This window comes from Taudactylus pleione, unplaced genomic scaffold (assembly GCF_031769625.1).
Source record: "Taudactylus pleione unplaced genomic scaffold, aTauple2 ptg000251l, whole genome shotgun sequence".
NCBI lineage: Eukaryota > Metazoa > Chordata > Amphibia > Anura > Myobatrachidae > Taudactylus > Taudactylus pleione.
In genome coordinates, this window is record NW_028284653.1 from 3,531,815 (window position 1) to 3,557,282 (window position 25,468).

At 44.4% G+C, this 25,468-nt stretch overlaps 1 protein-coding gene and 1 pseudogene across 1 annotated transcript in view; both read left to right on the forward strand.

The window, feature by feature from the left end:
* LRRK2 (leucine rich repeat kinase 2) overlaps window positions 1-25,468 on the forward strand; it is a 247,136-nt gene that overhangs the window by 87,467 nt on the left and 134,201 nt on the right. Inside the window, exons 23-28 of the mRNA XM_088480191.1 lie at window positions 733-796; window positions 1,042-1,259; window positions 5,667-5,917; window positions 14,734-14,882; window positions 16,064-16,157; window positions 25,243-25,438. Coding sequence (XP_088336317.1) covers window positions 733-796; window positions 1,042-1,259; window positions 5,667-5,917; window positions 14,734-14,882; window positions 16,064-16,157; window positions 25,243-25,438 — 972 coding nt within the window. The remainder of the gene's footprint in view (window positions 1-732; window positions 797-1,041; window positions 1,260-5,666; window positions 5,918-14,733; window positions 14,883-16,063; window positions 16,158-25,242; window positions 25,439-25,468) is intronic.
* On the forward strand, window positions 9,474-9,574 carry LOC148515254 (U6 spliceosomal RNA; annotated as a pseudogene).

Sequence of the window (25,468 nt, forward strand, 5' to 3'; positions counted from 1 at the left end):
CCCAGCCCCTGCCCCCCCTGTAGCTGCAGCTCCCTTCTGTCTTTCCAACTCCCCAGTGTCTCTCCAGCTTCCTTCTGTCTCTCCAGCCCAAGTCCCCTACATCCATCCGACTCCAACCCAGTCACTTACCTTATTCTGTGTCTACATTCTGGCTGCACTGTTTCCCACTGCAGCTTCTCTGCCTCCCAGCAGTGCTGTGTGACGTCATAACTTCACAGTGTCGAAAGGGAAGATTAAGAGAGAGGTCACCCTGTACATACCTACGCTGATCACCGCAGGCAGAGGTTTATATTATCTGGCATGTCACTGAGGGGAGCACAGTGCACTGCCCAGTGGGAACCGTTCCATGCTCCCGGAGGCCCAATCCACCCTTGCCAGGTACAGATGCCTAGACAATAGAGTTTGGAAGGAGCTGGGTATTATTAAATTAGGGGTCTCATTAGAAAGATGAAGTCTCACTGAATGGAACTCCTGCTGTTAGTAGCTTATCCTGCCAAGCAACCATTGAAATACAATGTAGAGGGTCAGGTGTATTGAGTTGTGATCCAGCATGCCCTCTACACTTTGGCATTGACAGTACAAGTTTCACAAATATAACAAAAGATTAATGCTGGCTGGTCATTTTAGTACTGTTTACAAAATGCACACATTCTGAATTATTTGTGTGTCCGAAGTTGTGACTGATATGTTCTCAAAAATCCTGTGTCTCCATATTTCTTTATATTTGGACAGGGTGGATTTGGAGATGAATCCGTTGTACGTCGCAGAAAAGATTTTCCTCAAATTGATTGTCCAAGTAAGTTTTTTTTTATAACATTTTATGATAGTAACGCATGTTTGTTTATTAGTGTAACCTGGTTATTGGAGTTTTAAATTAAGTTTTTTTTTTTTTTTTTTATAAACCAGGAACAGGAGAAAATCTGAAATCTAGCTTTACTGAAGTGGCAGTCAGTGTTTACGTTATTAATAAAGAACTGTTTATGCTTTTCACAATGTCTGCATGTACATAGCCACCACCATTTTCTGATTTTTCTTCTACAGGTGTAGCTCTAAGATTTTCTTTGCACATGAAGCGAACTGATAGCTCCTCCTCTTTGACTGATAAAGAACACATTCGATGTCTTGACCTATCAGCAAATGACCTGGAAAGCATAGATATGATAAATAAAAAATCCCTTCTAACAAATCATCTGGAACGACTTGAGAAAATGGAGCTTCAGCAGAATACTTTATCATCTATTTCAAAGTCACTCTGTGAAGTAAGTTAAATATGTTGAATAATGAAAGAAAATTCTGTAAATGTTAAACTTTACACAGTGAGTAGATCAGGAGCCTTTTAAGGGAGGAGGGGGCCCGTGTGCACTCCTCGTGCAGGGCCCCCTCCTCTCTCTCTGGTGGCTGGCAGCCAACTGACGCGGCTGGCCAGCCACCGGAGCATTAGTGGACTCCGGGCACTAGTGTGTGCCCAAAGTCTACTGCGCAAGCGCAGAACGCCGGAAAATGGCCATGGCGGCCATATCCCGGCATTCTGCGCATGCGCAGTAGACTCCGGGCACACTTTAGTGTCCGGAGTCTACTGCGCATGCGCAGAACACCGGAAAAATTGCCACGGTGGCCATTTTTCCGGTGTTCTGAGCAGCAGTGACACCCGACGCGGGACCTCGGGCAGGTAAGTTTAAAAAAAAAACATGGGTGCAGTGTGTGCGGTGCGGGGCCCCCTGGACCCATTATAGATACACCACTGGAGTAGATGGTAAAGCACACTGTTTACATTAGATAGGTAAAACCTGTAAGACATTATCTAAAAGAACTATTCATAACATAAATGTGCGTCTAATAGTTTGTAGTGCTTATCAGGAATAGCGTATTAGATTTAGAATCTTTGTGGTCAGACTCATTGTGTTTCTACAAGAGCTTTGTACACCAGTCTGGTTCTATCTGGTGACTCTCGTCTTATTCACCAAAGGAGTATGCTGAGAACCGTTGTCTATACAGTAGCTCAGACAGAGAACTAATCAGCAATGCATTTAACCAGTGAGTGAAATGTTATTGAATCCAATTGGCCCTGATATTTTTCGGGGGCTAGAAACGGGGATTTTTTGCCGATAATCCCTGTTATTCGACAATTTTTTTGCACCCTATCCTATTTGTTTCTGGCGAACAAATAGGATAATTTGCCTGAAAACACACAAGATCCGTGATAAGTCCACAGACCAATGTGTTCTCGCCATTGTGTTGGCGAAAAGACTGCACATTTCAGGATTCATTTTTTCGGGACACATCAGGTCCCGAAAAAAAACTCTGGCAAGTGCCGTCATCGGGCCAGACTATGGGGCTAATTGGATAGCCCTGGAGGATACATTAGCGCCCGAAGAATGTTCGGGGCTAATTGGATACAGCCCTAAGTAAGAAAAGCAACAATGTGATAAGAACTTGTTTATGTAGGAATCTTTAGGGCAACAATTAAATGTAAAATTTTTTGCAAACATGTATTAATTGGAAATGCAAAACTCTGAGACAACATAGATGTATATTTAAACATAAATGTATACATTACATTGAATGGAGTACAAAAATAGATAACAATGGCTTATAATGAATTATATATGTACTTTTTCATGCTTGCACTTCTTTTATTAAGCATGGGGCGTGGTTACGCGAGTAGGGGTGTGGCCTCACTGCACGAACCCCCATGGTTTTGTGTTTCTTACCTGTAGGGCAGGTGCGGATTGCATTGTGTGCAATGTGCTGGCTCCCTCACAGTGGGCCTGATTCAGAGTTGGGAATAGAAAGAGATATCTCTCTCAACTGATCATCTTGGTGAAACCATGCTGCACTGCAGGTGGGGCAGATTTAAAATGTGCAGAGAGATTTAGATTTGGGAGGGAGGTTTCCAAACTGACATCTAAATTGTAGAGTAATAATAAAGCTGTGCAGTATTTGTGGGCTACATTCAAAAGCAGCAGGTATTTACCCCACATGCAAACAATTATGTATTTACACCCCTTGCATTGCAACATGGTTTATCCAGGTACAGAGTTAAGTGCTATCTCTCTCTCTATTCCCAACTCTGAATCAGGCCCTGTGTCAGGAGCCAAGTGCTGCACTCAGCTCCTGTCACTGAGGGGGAGTCTGCACCTTTGTGTCACCCCTCAGTGGGTAACACCCTTGTGCGTCACGCACCCCCCTTGTGATGCCACTGACCCTAAGGCTAACCCTCCCCCTAACCTCGCTACTTACCTTCGGTATTCCGGCGGTTAGCATGCTGGCGCTGGTATTCAAATATTCTCACAAGTGTCGGGATTCCGGTGCTGGCATTCTGAGTGCCGAAATCCCTGCAGTTGGGATATTAACCGCATCCCTTCTGAATCAGGCCCATTTTGTGCACTTAATAGCACGTGCTTTCCTAAAATGCTTGCATTAAATGGGGTTTCCCCCTCTGCTGTTTTTCACCAGCTGTTGAATGTTAGACAGTCAAATATGTATTAAAGTTTTCTTCCTTTACCATTATTTTTGAATAATGGAAAAGCCCACTCCCTCCCAGAAAATCCACCCTAGTTGACTCTCCATTATTGGCTCCATTATAAATAAGTCTGCCACTGGGAGTATTTGAAACTTTTAAGGTGCGTACACACTACACGATATGCTCCCTGAGCGATATCGTGTAGTATGTCCCCGGCAGGCTGTGCTCAATGTCGTTCATGACATTGAGCACAGCCGCTGAATGATATCATTAACGATATCATTCAGCGCCGGGCTCTCTCCCCCATTCCCTGACATGCAGCAACCTGACGAGGTCGTCAGGTTGTGCTTCATGTGCAGGCGATGGACAATGTCGGAAACGACCAGCGGGAGTGCGCATCGCTGGTCGTTTCCGACATAAAAGTGCATAAAAACTCAGTAATATCGCCCAGTGTGTACCCACCATAAGGTAAAATATCTTAATGCAAAACTCTAATCAACATGCATCTAACTGGTACTGTTGAGCTGGACTCGTACAGTAGTTGGAAAATTATTGCTTTTCCGTCTCTGATGAATATTTATGTAGATGTCATTGGGAGCCATGAAAAGATAGCTGCATCTTGTGCTTAATAAACTGGTGCTGAACATGGCTTACTAACTTACAAAGCCCTACATGACCATGGCGCAAGGTACCTAAAGCAGCTTCTGATTCCTTACCGTCCCACTCGATTACTGCGATCCGTTGATGAATGACTATTAACAGTATCTAGAATCTCCCGGTATTCGTCTGAGGGTCGAGTTTTCAGTTTTGGGACTCCAACCTTATGGAACTCACTACCCCGCACAGTTCGAGAGGCCTCCACTCTAGAATCCTTTAAAAATAGACTAAAGACTTACCTCTTCACCAAAGCATTTCACTAATGTCCCTTGTTTAAGCTTATTTTGTATTTTTTACTGTAAAGGCAAATGTAAAGCACTTTGAGTCCTTTAGGAGAAAAGCGCTATATAAATAAAATTATTATAATAAAGTTTTTGTGCTGCACAGTATGGTGATTTCTTATAATGAAAGCTCATATATGAGTTCAAAAATGTCTTATCTTATGCCAGTAAATCATTGACCAGAGAATGAGGAGTGGATGTGAATGACTGTGTCTTAAGCTGGGTACACACTTTACAAATATATCTGCAGATCAAGTGATCTGCAAATATATATCTGAAGATGATGGTTGTTCATACACACTGAACAACCATCATCTGGCCGCGGGTCCAGCTGGCCTGAGACGTTTCGCAGCCCCCTTTCCGCGGCCTCTGCAGCAATTGTACGGGCGGTCAGCTGATCGCCCGTACACACAGCATGATGGGCAGATATATCTGCCATTGGCTGTGCAGCAGAGCCGACGCGAAATGTCTTTGAACAACGTCGTTCACCGGCATATGGCTGGTACAAACTGGTAGACGGGCATCTGATCTATTGGCCGATCAAATGGTCGCCCAATATATCTGCCAGTGTGTACCCAGCATTAGTGGTTCTAAATATGCAGTGTAAACTTATACAATTGTTGGCACTTATGTATAGAATTGGAATAGCACATTCCCGTGTGATACTATCCCCATTTTGTTTTAATTGTTTAGGAGTAGAGATGTAATGTAGAGCGTAAGCTTGTGAAGATGGGTCTTTTACATATGTATTACTGTCTAAAGATGGGTACACACCATCTGACGGTGAGACCCAGCAATGCAGTGATCTATGTAATGATACACCGCGCACTCTGTACATACTGCATGTGTACGACGGCGCAATGTATCGTTACATGCTGCGTGCAACTACGCCGCGCCGTTCATTGTATCTTCCCATCTGACATGCAAGACGGCAGATAAGACAATGCAATGAACAGTGGATCGGGCATACACCCTATACGATCTGTATCGTTTTGATTTGTGTTGGGGCAGTATATTGTACGATACATCGTATAGTGTGTGTACCCAGCTTTTTTTATTACTTGGCTTGTTCATAATTGTAAAATTCTGCAGAGTGCTATGTAAATATGTTGGCAAAAAATATTGTGCCTGCAAGTTTCTATAAAATAAAGCAAAATAAAGACCGCAATCACTTTTATTTTATTTGTAACATATTGTAGTTATGTTTTATGTAAAGTATACATCCATGTCTGTTCTAACATTATTTTTAAATTTTTGAAATCTAGACTTTAAAGTCTTTGACGTATCTGGACTTGCGCAGTAACTGCTTCAAACTCTTCCCTACTTCTGTTCTTGAGATGAGCAGCATCGCGTTCTTTGACCTATCAAGAAATGAGATTGGACCTTCTTTAGACTTGAACACAAGCATTGTATGCCTGACCTTGAAGCATCTTAACCTGTCATATAATCAACTGAAAAGTTTTCCCGAATGTTTTGGAAAAATTACACAAAGGCTTGAAGAATTTATCCTTGAAGGGTAAGATATGTGCTCATTCAGCAAATAAATAAAATAATTAAAATCTGTGCTGCAGCTAAAAAAAGTTTTACCTATTCATATATTTATTATATTATACACCAATGAATAAATAAACCATTAAATGTACAAAATTTACATCATGTTAAAAATTACTAAGAGCAGCTAGTGGCTTCTTATATTTTTATTGCAAAAATGACCCAACTTATCCTACGCATGAATATGGAAAGTCCAGATGTTAATAATAATATTGTAGTATTTCAGTGAGCCATATAGTTCATATGGTCGACAATGACCATGTCAACATTCACATGCTACAACATGTTGACATACCCAGAATGTCGACATGTCCACAATGTCAACATCTGAAATCTTGAACATTTTCAGAATGTCAATGGTTAGGGTTAGGCAGACAGAGAGAATTAGGTTTAGGCTGCAAGAGGAGGTAAGGATGCAGGGGAAGGGGGTTGGGGGAGGCTCTAGGGGTAGGGATTAGGGATAGGGGTAAAATGTGTACCAGAACCGCTGTTCCTTAGACGTCTGCGTCTCAACTGCTGCACACGTGACCACTGGGACCCCGGAAGAAGACATTGGAGCTGCTAAACCACTGGGGCCAGGTGAATGACCACTGGGCCATCAGGGACATGTAGGCATGGTCACTGTCGACATAAATGTTGACCTAACATACCGCACATGTTCAGGTAAACCACTTCAACATGTAGAAGAACCATAAAGTCTCATGGAGAGGTAGCAACCTATTTACTTTATTTGTTTCTTGGTGTTAATAAATGAATTTGTGTTAATAATTAGGCACTTCTGAGTACTGTAGTTACATTTGTTTGGCTGCAGCGCAGGTTTTAATTTTTTCTAGGGATGTGCAGGCTCGGATAGTTTCGAGTTTGCACGTTGAGTTCGGATTTTTCCCTCTAAAAAAATCCGAACTCAACGTGCAAACTCGAACCTATCCGAGCCTGCACATCCCTAATTTTTTCATGTACTCATTAAGTAAGTTAGCTAAGATTTTTATCTTAAATAAAGAAAATCCAAGTTAGTGAAAAAAAAAAAATATCTAATTACCTTTCCTCTTCCAAAGCACTACAACAGTTTGTGCTGTTGAACAGCATTGTGGTCATTGACTACATGTATCTTAATGTTATTTCCATTTATTTATTAATTTCTACAGCGCCTTATAGATTGAGACTGCTTTTTATTTGACATATGACACTTGTATATCTGTTGTGTCACATCTGTAGTTCTAGCATATACTAACTGACTGAGATAGTTGACTTAATGTGAGGGTTAAAATAAAGGCATGGCCCTGAATTGCAATGGCTGTTGGTGGAGAGGTATAATGTCTCTCCCCAATGTTTGTTATCATCACCCGCACTGCTCCATTGCCTGTGCTCACTAGAGGGATAAGCTGGGTACACACTTCTTATATAACTGGAACGACGAACAATATATTGGTAGTGGATCTGCGGGTGTGTACACATGATATGTCTGTGAACAACGTCATTCACAGACATATCAGGTCGGCTCTGCAGCACAGCCAATGTCGATATATGTGGCAGATCTATCTGTGCATCTGCATGTGTGTACAGACGACTTGCCGACTGCCCGTCCACAGGCTACTGTGAACGGGGCAGGCAAATTTAAATGCCCATCCAGTTGTGATGTCTGGCCAAACACATTGAGAGGCGGATTGGTAAGTGTATACCTTACCAAATCGACTGCTTGGTCGGCGCGTTGGCTGGTTGGTCGTTTTGTCTTTTTAGTGTGTACCCAGCACTAGGATTACAGGTGCTGGCAGGGAGAGGAGGGTATTTGGTGTCCAGTCACATCACACTGTCTCTGCCATGAGTTAGCCAACTTTGAGTGGTCTTTTTTTTCTCCTTCATCCACTAGGGGACACTGGAGTTCAAGACAGTGGGGTATAGACGGTGGTAGAGTAGAGCCTTGGCACTTTAAATAATTTAGAAGTGGGACTGGCTCCTCCCCCTCTATGCCCCATCAGCCCCAGTTTAGAAAATGTGCCCGAGAGAGCCAGTAGCACATCAGGCTGTCTCCAGCCTTTTCATATATTTTTTATCTTTAATTTTTTATCTTTAATTTTTTATATACACATGAGGACAGGCAGATTGCTAGCTGTGGCAGTCTGCCTGCTACGGGGGAGCCGCCGGGAAGGCACCGCCACGGCTACTGCAGCCTGTGTCCGGTGACCCTATGGAGGGGGCACACATCATGGAGTCATCGGACCCTGCAAGGACCCGCCACAGCTGACAACGGCTCGTGTCCGGGTTTCCTTGCTGCCCCCTCAGCCCAGCATCCCGGCCGCAGCAGCCTGTAAGTATACCACTGCTCCTGGTTAAGCAGGAGCAGTGGAGACATAGCTGGGCTCAGTGACCTGCCATGGCTGTCACTGTTAGGAGAGACCCGACATCCTCCCCCCGCACCTCCTTTCACCGAGTCCCTCCTCGTGGTACTGGGAACTCAGTAGCGGTGTTAAGGGGGCAGACAGCTAGCGGGGGCGGTGCTTATTATCGGCGGCCATAGCTCAGCCTGCCGCCCATAGCAGCTGGTGTTTGGCGCGTCCTGCACACCAGTGGCGCCATCAGTATTCGGGCTCTCCGCGGGCGTGCTAGGCTCTGAAGCGCGGCCCTCAGTAATTGCAGCCGCGCCGAGACATACGGCTACTACCAGCTGTATTACACTCCATGCTGGCTTTTCCTCCGCCGGGAGTTGTATTATAAAAGCTACAACGCTGCTGGGGGTACTTATATTACACAGTGTGACAGCAGCGGCTGTCTCACACACGCCTGGTTCCCTCCTCGATACTCTGAGAGAGAGAGAGACCGCTGCACCCCGCGCTCCCATAGCAGGGAATTACAGAGCGTGCACAGCGTGGTTCCCCGCCCTCGTTTTTCTTTTACAGTGGAAAGCCGCGTCCTTCTGCTCGTAGGAAGGCAGTGCAGTATGGGGAGCTTCAATGCTAGACGCTGTGCTAATAGGAGGGAGGGCTGCCACATATAGTCTAGAATGGCTTTCAGCCGGCGCGCACCGTCACGTCCCTGCAGGTCCTTCATTTAATTTTATGTTGGGTATGCATATGTCTATGCCTGCTCTCCTCACCACTCTGTTACAATTATAGCCACTACAGTGCTTCTCAAAGTACCATAGGAGCGCTCACATTTTGAGTATAGATACAGCTACACCACTGTGAACTGGAAGCTGACGGGAGATACAATAATCAGTAATATGGCAGCACATAGAATATTACAAATCTACCCTACTCGGGAATGAGACGGTGCTCACTGCAGCAACACGTGCTGTTTTTGTCTCCCAGTGTACATTAGTTAAGTATATGCACTAAAGCCTATGTTCTACAACCCGGTAGAATCCCGGTGGTGATAGCGCTACAGTAACATAGTTGGCGCTGTGGTTAGCCTTGCTAGCTCCATACTGTGTGGGATTGAACACCAGCTAGTTTGCTATTTATATGTCGCAGGCTGGCATGGTGGTAAAACACGTGCCCTGATCCTGCGTATGGTGAAACCTCAAAGTGCTTGCTTCGGCAGCACATATACTAAAATTGGAACGATTCAGATTACATGGTCCCTGCGGAAGGATGACATGCAAATTCGTGAAGTGTTCCATATTCAAACGTAGCAGAAAGATCCTGCCCCTATGCCGTAGCTGACAGCCGTCCACACGCGGCACATGGTGGTCTCCCTGCGTGGAGGTAAGCCGTGTGTGTGTGTGTGTGTATATATATATATATATATATATATATATATGTGTATTTTATACTAAGCTCTGCTTTATAACATACTGTATACATGTCCAGAGTGAACTCTGTCATTTCCTCAACCAGAATCTTGAGTCAGTTCCTTACATGGCTAGCTAACTATTGCTCATGTTCTACTTTAAAGTATTATCGTCACCTATTATTCTGTTATGTAGGTACGTGTATGCATGTATAGATATATATGTACAATGTATCGCTTCTTGTCCTTACCTCAAAGACAAGGGCAGGATCTGTTATCAGTTTTATGTCTGATATCTAGCATATTTAAGAGGTAAGATGCTGCGATTGGAAGCGGGAATGACCCGATGCGATCGTTTGGAACAATAACTGCTTTACAGAATTGTATGTTATATATGTTGGTGCATATATATTATATATAAATATAGGTATAGCTACAATGCCACAGTCTTTAGGTGTACCTATAATTCCAAAATTAATTATAATAGGCTAGCCATGGACCCGGTTAGTACCCAGAGGGGATGTCACCTGGGACCAGGAGTTATAGGATATATATTTATTCTTTGGTGCTCGCTTCGGCAGCACGCCAAAAAAAAAAAAAATATTTGGAAAGCTGGATTCTAAAGTCCAGTATACAAATTATTGGGTGACTCTATAGACTAGAGTCCTGTTATAACACTTAAAGTGTGACTTCTAGTTCGGGACCCTATATATATGTCCTGTGGCCTTCTGACCACACATGTATAAAATAATATTTATTTATTTTATTTATTAACAGTTTCTTATATAGCGCAGCATATTCCGTTGCGCTTTCCAATTGTAAACATTGATAGAACAAAACTGGGTAATAACAGACAGATATATAGGTAGGAAGGCCCTGCTCGCAAGCTTACAATCTATAGGGGTACTTGCATTAATGTTCCTGGGGCATTAGGTGTCTAGGTTCAGCTAATGTTGTTCTAGGGAGGCATTCTGTCTCGCCACAATATCTAAGGCACCTCTTTTCGGGGGGGCATATTATTTATAACTACACTCCAGTGGCGCACTTGACAGCGCCCGGTAAGTACTTCAAGAACCGATGCACAAAATATAAGACATTAAGAATGCAATATGTTAAGTTCTATGTCAGTTCTTATCACCTGGTGCAGGAGTCTGACAAGTAAACTTAATCTGTTGGGACTAACTCTTCCTTTCAGAGAGATTGACTTCCCATGCAACTATGTTTATGCAGTGTGTATGTGGCTGTCTATACTAATATATTCCCATCCTTTGAATATTTCCTAATAAGCGGGAAACCTGTTTCCACCCTAACTGAGGTTATGACTACAGATATATCCTTTCTTTTATTGGGATAACATACACATTCTATGTCTATGTACAGGTACCCTTCTCGGTATAAATTCCGGTATCACAGAGTGACCAAGCTATTTCAGTAAGATGAGTCTTTGAAGCAGTGGGCCCTAGGTACATTTCCTATCAGAACATAGGAAATCCAGGTTCTATTCCAACCTTGGGGCTTATTTGGTTAATTTCCAACAGACTGCAGTTACTGCTCCTATGCCTGAAGGTAGGAGGGCTGCCCACTGATATAGACACGGTCAGGCCTGGGTTGTATTATCTTGGTGGGCATCAAGTAAATCCTTGACCCTGTGGTTCAGTTTTATTGTTTGTTTCAAAATATCCCTATCGTTGTGACTTATAATGTCAGGGGTCGCTGGTGGTGATCCATCATCACATATATGATATTCTATGTGCATCTTGACCGGTACAGGGATTCTGTCTCTTTGGCTAATACTTGCTGGTCCATTATAAGTGTTAATGTAAGGATAATTACAATAGCAGACTGTTTTTTGGGGGGTATGTTTTCTATATAGGTACATATCCCTAATGGAACTAGCATGTGGTCTTGTAGGACCTTCATATCTTCATATCTCCATATCTCCACTAACACTCTGCTAGTATTTACAGTATTTTCTACTGCAACATTTCCAGACTGACGTCCACGCTGTAGAACATTGGTTCTTAATCCACCGATGCTATTCTCTATACCTAACAAGGCTGGTTGCGGTGAGATGGAAAAGGTCAGTGTAATTCTGCGTAGAGTCCAGAGGGTTTCTGGTCGCTCACAGGTAAGCGGGCTTACTCCACTACAGCTTCGGAAGATGCTCCTATTAATGCAACCTGACGTTACATAGCCGTTATTCTCCCTTTCGCACCCAAGCTGCTGTCCTAGCAGCCATCTGCTCTTTTTTGGTACCTGTTCCTATCAGTTGACCCTACACTATAGAGCTTTCCTGACGTGTGGATTCATAGTTCCAACATAGAGATTAGTGACAATATTCTACTAAAATCTGTTGGGGTTCTGGACAGTGGTGCATCTATGGGCTAGTGCACACCCTTACATTAAGATGTGACAGTCATTATTCCATGCAGGAGGCCTGGTTGTTTTCCTGTTCACTATCTATTGATACTTTAATTACACTTTCAGGTACTTACGGGTACCTTCAGGGTTGTCCTAGTGCTCTAGCCTTGCCTTTGGGAGGCTTCCTCATATTGGTAGCTCGCTCTACCTGTATGGCTGTTGCATCCGTGATTTTTTAACTGCTAGGCTATCCCGGTTGTTTTCCGACTATGTTCGTGCCAACAGCTGTACTGACTACGCACTTCCATCACGTTGGAAGTTGTTGTTTGGGGTTTGTTACTATGGTTTTCTTTTCAGATGCAGGGTTCCATTTGCTGTTTTATCCCTGTTTACAGAATGGGTTATACCGATGTTTAAACCTCTGAAAGGAGTTGTATTCTCTCAACGCCACATCTGCCTCATGCCCAGTGGGATCTCCACCCGTTGGAGACTTTTATGATTTTACCCTTCCACTGGTTGACAACCCTGTAATTAGTGGGACCTCCAGAATGGTCTGGGTTGACTGTTCGGCCGTGGCTTGGCCTCAATGTATACTCTTGTTAGAGAAGTCTGTGGACAGCTCAGCTCTGTATCTGTAGATTAGTATCATTATACATATATCTATATGATTTTGCTTTTGTCCGGCACTGCGGAGATTCTGATGTCTGAGACTGTTGCATCCTTCTGTTTCAGACTCTGTTACGGGTTTCTCAAGTTTGTTCTCGTGTTACCGCCCTTCTCCTATTTTTGGGACTCTCTGCTACCAACGGCCCTGGTTGGTCTGTTTTCAGCTGAAATTACGGTGTTCTGACGATTCTTGTCTGCTGTTGTCCACTAGATTGCTGTTTTGTTCCATTCGACATACATTGTATGTGGGGAAATTCTGTGGCTGTTTAGCGAGGAGTTTTGATTGTCTCCTTTGCTCGACGTCGCTTGTCCCCTCAGCCCTTGCTTTTCACTTGGGCCTCCGGTTCTTGGCGGTCGCCGTTTCGGTTGCCCGCTGGGTCGGCATGTTCTCAGCGCTTCCCACCCGGGAGGTTGGCTTTGGGACGTCCCAACTGTCTTGAACTCCAGTGTCCCCTAGTGGATGAAGGAGAAAACAGGATTTTGGTACTTACCGATAAATCCCTTTCTCCGATTCCACAGGGGACACTGGACGCCCACCCAGCGCTGCTTTCCTGCCGTTTTGTTTGGTTTATTATATGGTTGTGTGACTGCATGGGTTACCTGCAGTGGGCTCCACTGTGCTCCTTCAGTCGGTCTGGTTACTTTCTGTAGATTCTCCTTCTCCTTGTTTCCTGTTGTCCTCTGTCTCCTCTAGGGCTCAGTTTCTTAAACTGGGGCTGATGGGGCATAGAGGGGGAGGAGCCAGTCACACTTCAGAATTATTTAAAGTGCCAGGCTCTGCTCTACCACCGTCTATACCCCACTGTCTTGAACTCCAGTGTCCCCTGTGGAATCGGAGAAAGGGAGTTATCGGTAAGTACCAAAATCCTGTTTTTTTTCATGATCCTTGCTGTGAGGAAGGTGGGCAGGAAGTTGTTTTTTTTTTTTTTTTTTTAAGGTCAACAGACTGCGCACTGCAGATGACCAGGTCAGTCCTCCTTCCCGACCATATTCATACCACTTCTCTACCAGCTGCTCTGTCACCTGACTCATAACCTATTCTATCATCCTGACTTCATTAATTTATATTCCTCTCAAGCTAATAGTAGACATAAGGCTAAGTTTGTGTTGGGTAGCTGGGAATATGGATAACCTTTGATACATTCTAAGTAAGTCCTGTAATTATTTTCTTCATGGTTATTGTTACATTGGACATGTAAAATTTTCTCGTTGGATCATTTGTAATCCTTATAATCCTGTTCTTTCCAATTTTAGATTTTATTTTATCCAAATTCAGGGAATATTTTGAATTTTTCCCAAGGTCCATAGAAGTATGTCCCCAACCCCAGAAATAAATCACAATCTTAAATTATTATTATTATTAATAATAATATTTGTTTTGATGTGCGTGTCAACTGATTTCAGTGGCTGTTGTCACGGACATTCAAAATAATGTGAAATGCATGAAAAGATGAGACCAAAGCTGCTATTATGACAAAACAAATTGCAGATCTGAAATCACTTGTCTTCTCAGCTCTGTTCTTCCCTTTTCAAGAAATCACCCCACAGTGTATGATATTATTTCCAGTGCAAATATGTGCATTAGATGGCTGATAATGAAGGAAACTGAATTACATAAGAGGGAAATTTAATTAAAGTATGTAGGTTGAATATTTCCATTGTCATTACTTATGTAGGTAAAACAAGATCCGCAAGTAATGCATTTTCATTCTAATATATGTGAAGTGTGGGAAAAATATGTGTAAAATGTAATCCAAGATTTAACAAATACATCCTTTCCCAAATATTTATCATAATTGATATTTTCATGGTGTATATGAATAGGATTCTGCTTGCTTTTAAGAAATCATAAAAAATCTAATAAGTTTCGAGGCTTGACTTGCAATTGGAGGTTGTTTTTTTTGAGTCATTTTAGTGAACATCTAAATGCCCTGTTAGTGGAGTGAGAAGGATCATGCTGCATGACAAATATGACCGTTTCTATTCGTACTGTAATGTTAAATAAAATTTTTATTTTTTTCAATATAGAAACAACATTTCTGAAATCCACCAACCACTTTACTTGTCAGAACTAAGGACTCTAAATTTGAATAAAAACACAATTTCTTCACTTGGTGTGGATTTCCTGAGTAATTGTTCTAAGTTACAGATCTTTTGTGCCATGACAAACGAACTAGGTAAGAAATTATCCATTCCATTCATGTATAATTTATAATCCTTTGGAATCTGGAGAATAAAATATGGAGGCATTCATTTGTGATGCCTATTTTATTCTGCATGCCTCTATTCCAAAAGATGACACTTGTACTTAAAAAAAACATTTTTAAAACCATACATAATAAGATAAACCTTTCCTGGAACTAAAAGTTCATAACCCAATCAATAGTCCATATTGTGTATGTTTTTATGACTGTTCTCAAAGTGCGAATTTTACCTTTTGGGGATTTTCCTACCAGGTAGCTCTTGTGTGCACCACCAGATATTTACTAACTTTTCTCTGTTTGTATAATAACTTGCAAGACTACATTTTGCTAAAGGTATGTACATGCCAAAAGTAAAAATATCATTGTCTGATCATTTTCTACTCCAATACTTTTTAGAGTATTTGTTATATGGTACTTGATGAATGTATGAGGGATGCACAAAGGTACCATCTAATTGTTGCCTCCAAGGACATCGAAAATCAAAAACATCTGTGGGCACCCGCTAAGTTGTCAAACACACCTCGCTCTGTGTGCTTTCATTATTTTTGCAAAATGTGTTAAAATTACGTGTCGCCAAATAAATTATAGTCTTTGAATTAATGCCACATAATCATCCTTCCTTTGGCTAGTTCACTTGGACTAGTGTGATTCCCTTCCACCCTCATCCGAAGTTACATTTTGCTCACACTCAGTCACTCTTATTTTGACATGCCCATACCATTTTCATTGCAACCCAGAATTATTCAATTGTTGTAACTGAGTTTATTTTGTACGTTTTTTCACTTTACTGCAATATATGTAAGGACAAATAGAGTTAAGGAACCTTTATCGACTTATTGTTCAATTCCGGTCTGTACCCCGGCAAAACTAAGTGATTAAATATACAATATGGCACCCCTTAGAGGTTGTTTATATTTGGTGCGGTATCAGTTCTAGTTTTGATCTAGGTATAAATTACTAAAATACCAGGAATTTAATATGGCGAGGTTCACAAACATAGACAATTAATGCAGATTAAGTTAATAAACATTTGGTGAGTTTTTTATATCACATGCACATGAAAGTATATGTTTGAAACAAATGGCCAATATATGAGACTTCAGCGTCAATATGATAAAAAATTACATTGTGTAATATATTTCTTTGTGTTTCAGCTATGGTGCCCAATATGCCCTCAAAAATAACCACATTACGGTTATCTCATAATAAATTTACAAATATCCCCAGAGAAATCCTTCAACTCTCACAGTAAGTATACAGTTTGGAAAGGCAACACTTTTGTCCAATTGCCAACTCACATGTTTTATTGTATTTTACACAGAATATTCAAGCAGAATATTTTCCCAGGTTGCTTTAAGAAAAATGACTCCATACACATTATATATATGTGTGTATATATATATATATATATATATCTTCCAGGGATGGCACTCCCAGTATGTTAAAAGCAAATATGTAGGTGCCCTCCAATAAGGTCTGATCTTAATCAGCCCAAATACCAGTTCAGCGGGGCGGCACTCTAATGAAAAAAACCGCAAACCACAGGAATAAGATTGCAATGTTTTGGAGCTATTTTAATGCTCCGTCCTCAAGGTACAAATATAACACAAACAGTGAACATATAAAACAGGAGATATGGTAAGAACTTACCTTTGTTATCTCCGTTTCTACGAAGTCCTTAGGGTCCACAGGGATACCTTGGGGTATAGGGCTTGGCTCCAGCCATGGGCACTGCAGAGTTAAAGATGTCCCTCCCAGGATGCACCGGGCCCCCTCCTATATCCCGCCCCCAGGCCAAGGCACCTCAGTTTTAGTATTAAGCCATAGGCCAGGAGAGAGGAAAAAGGAAGAAGAAAGTCTGGAACACACAAGATTCACATTCTCATAGAAAAAGAAGACAGAAACAGAACAACACCTTACGGAAGCACAGGGCATCAGGGCGGGCGCCCTGTGGACCCTAAGGACTTCGTAGAAACGGAGATAAAGGTAAGTTCTTACCATATATCCTGTTTTCTACCTCAGGGTCCTTAGGGATCCACAGGGATACCTTGGGGATGTCCCAAAGCAGTATCCTTCAAGGGAGGGGACACTCCTATGCCGAGTAGAGAACCCGCCGCCCGAAGGAAGCATCCTGAGAAGCAAATGTGTCAAAGGCGTAATGCTTGATGAAAGTATGGACAGAGGACCACGTGGCCGCCTTACAAAGCTGAACAGCTGAGGCGCCACGTCGAGCTGCACACGAAGGTCCCACAGATCTTGTAGAATGAGCTTTCACAGAGGGTGGCACTGGAAGTCCCTCATGAGTGTATGCCTCAGAGATCGCCATGCAGATCCAGCGTGCCAAAGTCTGTTTATTGGCAAGCCAACCCCTCTTATGAAATCCATATAGGACAAACAAAGAGTCCGATTTTCTCAAAGAACTGGTACGGTCCACGTAAATCCGCAGAGCCCGTACCACATCCAAAGAAGCCTCACCAGCTGAGAGATCAGATGAATTAAAGGCTGGGACCACAATTTCCTTGTTAATGTGGAAACTAGACACTACTTTAGGAAGGAATTCAGGACAGGTACGAAGTACCGCCCTATCCGAATGAAAAATTAGAAATGGGGGACGACACGAAAGAGTCCCCAAATCCAACACCCTTCTGGCTGAAGCAATAGCCAAAAGGAACACTGTTTTTGCCGTAAGCATTTCAGATCCACAGAACCCAAAGGTTTAAATGGAGGATCCTGTAGCACCTTCAGGACCACAGCCAGATCCCATGGAGCTTACCGGATGGACATAGGGAGGCTGGATGCGAAGGACACCCTGCATAAAGGTACGGATATCAGGCCGCGTAGCAATCCTTCGTTGAAACAAAACCGACAGGGCAGAAACCTGCACCTTCAGTGAAGCAAGGCGTAGACCTAAATCCAAGCCTGCCTGAAGGAAAGCCAACTCTCTCGATATTTTAAACTCGCGAGGGCGACACCACTCAAAATAGGTATACCACACCCTGTGGTAAATTCTAGCTGAAGCCGGCTTACGAGCATATAACATTCTATTGACCACCGCTCTAGAGAAACCCTTGGACCTCAAGAGGGAAGTCTCAAGAGCCTCGCCGTCAAAGATTCCATTGTGCCGACAGAGCATCCACCAGGAGAGCTCCTGCGTCTCTTGTTCGGGATCCATACGCCCACAGCTTGCAATTGTGTCTGGAGGTCATGAGGTCTATTTCGGGAAGACCCCACTTGTCCACCAGGAGTTGGAACACCTCCTGGTGAAGAGACCATCCCCCGGGTGTACATCGTGGCGGCTGAGGAAGTCCGCCTCCCAGTTGAGCACACCCGGAATGAAGACGGCCGAAATGGCCGGAAGATTGCCTTCTGCCCAAGTCAGGATGCGGGACACCTCCCTTAGAGCTGCTTGGCTTCGAGTTCCTTCCTGACGATTTAGGTAAGCCACCGTGGTGGCGTTGTCTGACTGAACCTGCACAGGCTTCCCCAGCAGGAATGGTCTTGCATGCTGCAGCGCCCTGAACACTGCTCGAATTTCAAATATATTGATTGGCAAGGTCCGATTCCTCTGACGTCCACCGGCCCTGGAAGATGTGTGGGCCTGTCACAGCGCCCCAGCCCCAAAGGCAGGCATCCGTTGTTAGAAGGACCCAATCTGAAATCCAAAACGGACGTCCCCTGCTGAGACGAGACTTTTGTAACCACCACGTCAAAGACAGGCGCACTTCCGGAGTGAGCCTGATCATCTGCGTCTTTATTCGATGGGGATTTCTGTCACATCTGGACAGAATCAACATTTGCAGAAGCCTGGAATGGAACTGGGCATACTCCACCATGTCGAACGTTGACACCATGGAACCCAGTAACTTCATCGCTGAGAGAAGAGACACTCGGCAACTGCTTAGAACATTGCGTATTTTGGACTGCAACAGGGCTAGCTTTTCCTCCGTCAAGAAGATCCTCTGTTGCTGAGAGTCCAACAATGCCCCGAGATGGATCATTCTCTGAGAAGGAATTAGAGAGGACTTCTTCCAGTTCACTATCCAGCCGTGAGCCTGCAATACTGATATTGTCAGTTGTAGATGGCTGCAAAGGACTTGTGGTGACCCTGCCAACAACAGAAGGTCGTCCAAGTAAGGTAACAGGCGAACTCCCTGCAACCGCAGGTGTGCTGCCATGACCGCCATTACTTTTGTGAACACCCGAGGAGCCGTGGAAAGGCCAAACGGTAGAGCCTGAAACTGGTAATGGAGGTCCGACACTGTAAATCTGAGGTAACGCTGATGAACCCTGGCAATGGGGATATGAAGGTAAGCATCCTGAATATCCAGGGACACCATAAAATCCCCAGGCTGCATAGCTAAAACAATAGAATGCAGAGTCTCCATTTGGAACCGAGGGACCCTTAAAAACTTGTTCAGGGACTTGAGGTTGAGTATAGGTCGGAATGATCCATTTGGCTTTTGAACCAGAAAAAGGTTGGAGTAATATCTGGACCCTCTCAGGGATAGCGGAACAGGTTCTATTACTCCCTTCTAAAGCATAGAACCCACCGCCTCTTGGATTGCTAGAGCCTTCGTTGGATCTGAAGGACATGCTGTTACAAAGAACTGCTGAGGAGGCCTTCTGCGGAAGGAGAGGGCATATCCTTGAGATGCCACCTCCCTTACCCAAGTGTCTGTGATGGTTTTGAACCAATACTGGGTGTATTGCAGAAGTCGGCCTCCCACCTTGGGATCCCCCAAGGGGAGGCCCAACCCATCAGGCTGAGGGTTTCTCGTCCAGCTTGGCAGCTGGACGTCTGGTACTCCAAGCTTGCTTCTTGGTCTTAGCGGTCCTTTTGGGACCTGAAGGTCTCGGAAAGGACTGAACCTTAGATTTTCCCGGAGGGTGACAGGGCCGAAAGGACGGAATTTTAGACCCAGACGGGGTCGGGGCTGAAGATAGACATGCAGATTTGGCAGCCGCCAACGTTTCCACTATCTTGTCCAAAGCTGGTCCAAACAGGACCTGCCCATTGTAGAGTAAGCATTCCAAGCCTCTCTTGAATTCAGCGTCCACCCTCCAAGAACGTAACCACAAAGAGCGTCGAGCGGCCACAGCCGCCGCGGAATCCTAGAAGTTAGCAGGCTCAAATCCAAAGCCGCTTCGTTAATGTACCTAGCGGAATCCCGAAAGTTACCCACTAACACCACCTGTTCGCTGGTACCCTCAGAAGCAAATGATGCCTCCAAAGCGTCCGCCCATCTTTCCATAGCCTGGGCCACTCAGCAGACAGCCATAGCTGGTCTAAATGCTCCTCCAGCGAGGGAATAGATAGACTTAAGGCACACCTCCACCTTACGGTCTGTAGCATCCGTCAGCGAAGACATAGACGGCATAGGCAAAGTTGCGCTCTTTACTAAGCGCGTCACATGGGAATCCACCTGAGGAGGAGACTCCCATTTAGTGAAATAATCTTCCGCAAAGGGGTATGTATGGGCCAGGCGCTTGTGAGGTTGAAATCTTTTTGCCGCAGATTTCCACGCCTCCTCCATGTGATCAACTAGCTGACCAGATAGAGGGAAAATTGCTGCAGCTCCTTTAACCTCTTTAAAATAAGCATGAGTAGGCGCTGCAGGTAGGTTGTCGTCAGTAATTACCATGGCCGCACGGACTGCCCGTATGAGGCCTGGAATGTAAATACTAGACTTAGCCTCTGCCCCTGCTTGAGGAGTGTCAGTGTCCGACAAATCTAGAGTTTCGCCATCATCAGACGACCCGTCATCCTCATCATCCTGAGCGGATGGATAAGACAGTAACGGTCTTTTAGTAGGTCTAGATTGATACTGCCGAGTGCTCCGCACCCAGAATCAGACAAACCTGGATCAGCCTGATTAAGGACCTGTTGCGAGGGACACTGCATTACTATCGGCCCCGGAACTCCTAGAACAGGAGGCGGGACTACAGCCTGCTGTGCAAACCCCAATTGTGGAAACGCAGGAGGGGCTGCAAGCCTATTACCAAGAACAGTCAGGGCTTGCGCAAAACAAGCCCAAGGTGGTTCCTGAGAGGTGCTAGGTACAGCAGAGGTTCCAGGGATGGCCAAACATGCAGCACATATCCCATCCTGAAGTACCGCCCCCTCCACCACACCTGCTTTACATCTGGAGCAGGAAAATAGGAGAGGTGCTCCTCTAACAGAGTCCTCCCTGGACATAGTGGTATGTGACACTCCTCTCACAGAAATAAATCTTAAACTGTGAGGTAAATTCCTACCCTGACAGTACTGGCACTGAGAGGGCTGGTCAGGAGGAAGAAATAGGGATAGCTAAAATGGCTGACAGGAGAAAAGATCAGAGACACAGCGCTAGCATAAAGTCACATACAATGCAGAAAACACTGCACTAAGGGTTTCATTCAGAGCCGCTCGTAAGCGGCCGCTCGTTCGCTCCGAGCGATGTTCGCACATCTGCGCATGCGTATGGGTTTTAGTACGTATGCGCGAACCAGTCAGTGCAGTCGAAATTCGTGTGTTCGCAAAATAGCGAATGCCTGCTAATTTGAGTGACAGAATGAGGCGTTTGTGGGTGGTAACAGGGGAAGGTGCTTGAAAACGGGGAATGGAGATCCGAACGCAGGCGTGCCAAACGGTCAAAACGGGCGTTTAATGGGAGTGCATAATTAACAAAGCAGCATCCTCGACCATGTCACTTGGTTGTATTTTAGCCTGAACTGCTCGCATGATTGCGGTAGGAAAATCCAACCACAAGCACTGCGAGCAGTTCATACGCCTTTTGATGTACTCGATTAATCAAATAAATAGCGGAGATGACGTAGGTTGCGAGCGGCCAGGGGGCGTTTTTTCCTAAATAGTGAGCACATGTTTCATTCGCTCCTTCAGACATAGAGGCGTCAACAGACCGCAAAGAGCGAGCGCTTAATTTAAATATCCAGCCCCTTTTTCTGAACGAGCGTCCGCAAATAGCGTCCGGCTCTGAATCAGGTCCTAAGTGCACTATCACCTACACAGACTTACAGTCTGGCAGTGATAGCGCTACATACTTTACTGGAGGAGAGGTATGTAAGGGGCACCCAGGCTCCGCACCCTGCACCCCAGCGTACTGCACATAAAATAGCCGCCGGAGGATGAAGGGAGGCGGGCGTGGGGAGGATCCCTGTCTCAGCCCGCCAAAACCTCAATGTAAGGCGTCGGAGAGTAGTGATGGGGAGGAGCCTCCTGTGCGCTACAGGGAAGGCATCCTCCCCTGGCAGGCCATTAACCCCCGGGATGCTGGAGCGTGTCCGCAACGCTCCAGCCCCGTATCCCTGGTGGTCTAGTGGAGAGCGCAGGCATCATCCTGGCTCCACTATACTGCCGTCCCCAGGGAACCCCCAGCCCTGGGGACGCCGGACTGTGAGTCAGCGGGCGCCTACCGCAGACGCCCGCTGCTTACCTTATGCAGCCCACCGTAGGTCCGGCCACAGTCCAAGGCCCCTGGAGGTTCCGCTAGCTGGAACCTCCAAGAGCCCGCTGAGCTCCCCGGATCGCTACAGGTGGTCGGCGCCGGTGGGGGTGTCGGAGCGGTAACATGGACGTCCGCTGGACAGTCCTATGCTACCGCTCTTGAAGATCTTCAGGGGCTGTTATACACAGCCCCCTCTGCGATGACCCAGCACCCGGCAGGGCACCTACTGAAATTGAGGTGCCTTGGCCTGGGGGCGGGGTGTAGGAGGGGGCCCGGTGCACCCTGGGAGGGACATCTTTAACTCTGCGGTGCCCATGGCTGGAGCCAAGCCCTACACCCCAAGGTATCCCTGTGGATCGCTAAGGACCCTGAGGTAGAAATACACTTACATATCACCACGTGTGCACTGCGCTGTTCGCCGCCCGGGGCATCCTCCATTGACATCAGCCCACCTGATCCAGTGCATATCAATGACGCGCCAGTAAACAGGGGAGACGCCTGCAGATAGCGTCCCGGTTGCCTGGGCAACTTGCAGCACAGATCCTAACATGAAAAACATATAAAAGCAGCAGGGCCAGATTAACAATGGGGCGGATGGAGCTACAGCTCCAGGCCTCCACATAAAAATAGGCCCATCATCATGGCAGGTTGATGATGACCAGCTGCCTAGCTGGCCACACAGTTGCCATAAATCATAAGTATTAAACAATTATTTCTGGGCTAGTCACAAAATTATGATTTTTTTTCTGCATGTAGGGAGACAGTGGGGCTGTACACACCCACTTGGCTCTGGCCACACCCACAGAGCATTGGGCACAGCTAACCTGCTTCTTATAATAGGCCCTTGAACATTTTCAGGTCCGGGTCCATGTGGCCCTACAGAATAACAAAGAACTAACATATTATTATGTATGGCATCATTCAGTCCACATGGAAACACAGTGCCCAATTTGTGTGTCCACATGGCTTCCTTGTGTAGCAATAATTTTGCTCTATCTCCACCTCTTTTGAAAGGGGGTACACAATCAATCAGCATGCACTTTAGAGAAGCACCATCATAAAAATATACGCATATACAGTATGTTTTTTCACATTTTTATTTCTTTCAGTTTTTTTATATAAATTTTTTTTTTATATATATATTTTTCATTGGCTTGTTTGTATTATTCTATTACCAGGTAAAAGGGTTATTTTTTGAATAAGTTTTTTTGATATAAATTTTTTTTGGATATGTTTATATTATTGATATGCCATGTTTATGCTGATACTGTAACTGCTCTGGTGAATCACCTTGCTATGACATGTTAATATATAGAAGATTTCTATTATTTATGTGTGATATGAGCTAGTATTTTCTGAATACTGTGTGTATTCAGTGACTATATGAACCTGGATGATATTTCACACTATTTGCTAAGCTTTTGGTACCCACTGAGTCCTAATATTGACAGTTAAGTAGGAAATGCGTTGAATGATTGATTATAGTGTAGTGGGTTCACGCGCAGCTGACTGATTCTGTCTGTCACCATGTGCGAGTACAGGATGTAGCCAACTGTTGCCTGGGCGACTGGGCGTTCCGCAGACAGGAAGTTGACTTGCAGGACGGAGCCCCGTGCTGCTGGGTTTTGTGTGGCAAGGTAGGAGGATTAAGAGATAAGTTTATTGTTGTGCCTATTGATCATGCACAGCGATTGGTGTCTGTAGATTTTGGAGTGGTTACAGGTGATTCATTTGAGCAATTAGGGGGTGGAATTCAGTATGTGGGTGGATATATAGCAGTGTGCAAGTTACTTTGGAGTGTATCTTGACAAAGGTCCATGCACAGGACCGAAATGCCGATGCTGCGATGTACTAATTTGGACATGGAATAAAAATCTTTTTGTATGAAGACTGGTGAGTGCACCCCAGGATTTGTTTTCTATCTTTGTAAGGACTTTTTTGTCCTATTTGGGTAGACACCCCAGCATATTATGGACTACGACGTGAGTGTGGATCTATTCGGAGATATATATATATATATATATATATATATATATAATAACTGTATTACAGCAACTTTTGACAACTTTTTGTCATATGAACTTAAGAAAAGACCAGTTGAGTTAGCACAGTTCCACTATGTTGACTTCTTACAATAGACCTAGACAGGTAACCAGTCCTTATAACATAAGGTCTGATGCAGAGACGTGCGCTATTTCAATATTTATGCAGTTGAGCAATTTATTGGTTGATTGTGCATGCGCCACGGTCACACTGTGCATGAGCCAAGGTACTTTGGCGATGCTGCTCGCAGAGCGGATTTCTTCACCAAATTATTTAAAGTCCGGAAAGGTAACGGGGAGTGACAACAAAAAATGCATGTGTATCCTGTGTGTTTTCGGGTGTGTCATAGCCTGAGTCTGCAATCCCTTATGCAGATAAAGTGTTTCCGACTGCTTAGTTCAGGAGGCCAGTCTGCATGACCATAGGGCTCAGATGGCCGATTATCGTATAGTCTGCCATGGCGGCTGCATATGCACTTATTTGGATCTACGAAGTCGCCTATGGGCGTCTCAATACATTTCCAGGCGGCTACAGTATTAGCATATTTGTGCACAGCAGCTGTGTGCGGGATTGCAGCTGTGAATGCATTAGTGTCCACATCTCTGAATCATGCCCACAAGCCTTTTAGATTTCTTTAGCTTGCTCAGTTGCCACAGTTTTGCATAACAGTTGCTATATTTTAATCCTGCATTTAAAACATAAGGCCACAAATATGAATTTTAATTCAAGTATACATTTTTTGTAATACATATGTAAAATATGGGTGAAGAGATGCTTTAATATTTCATCCTAGTATTAATGTCAACTAACCTAAATTGCTTTAATTTTTTCCTTTTTTTTTCAAGTTTGCGAACAGTTGATTTAAGCAACAATCAAATTGATAGTTTACCTGGCCCGTTGGAATGGACTTCATTAAATTTACGAGAAATCCTCTTAAATTACAATCTAATTAGCATCTTAAATCTTGGGGACCTCCACAAAGATATAAGCAGATGGTCACGGCTTGAGAAATTGCAGCTTTCTCACAACAACATCAAGGAGGTAATTTACGAACTGTACCATAGTGGGTGG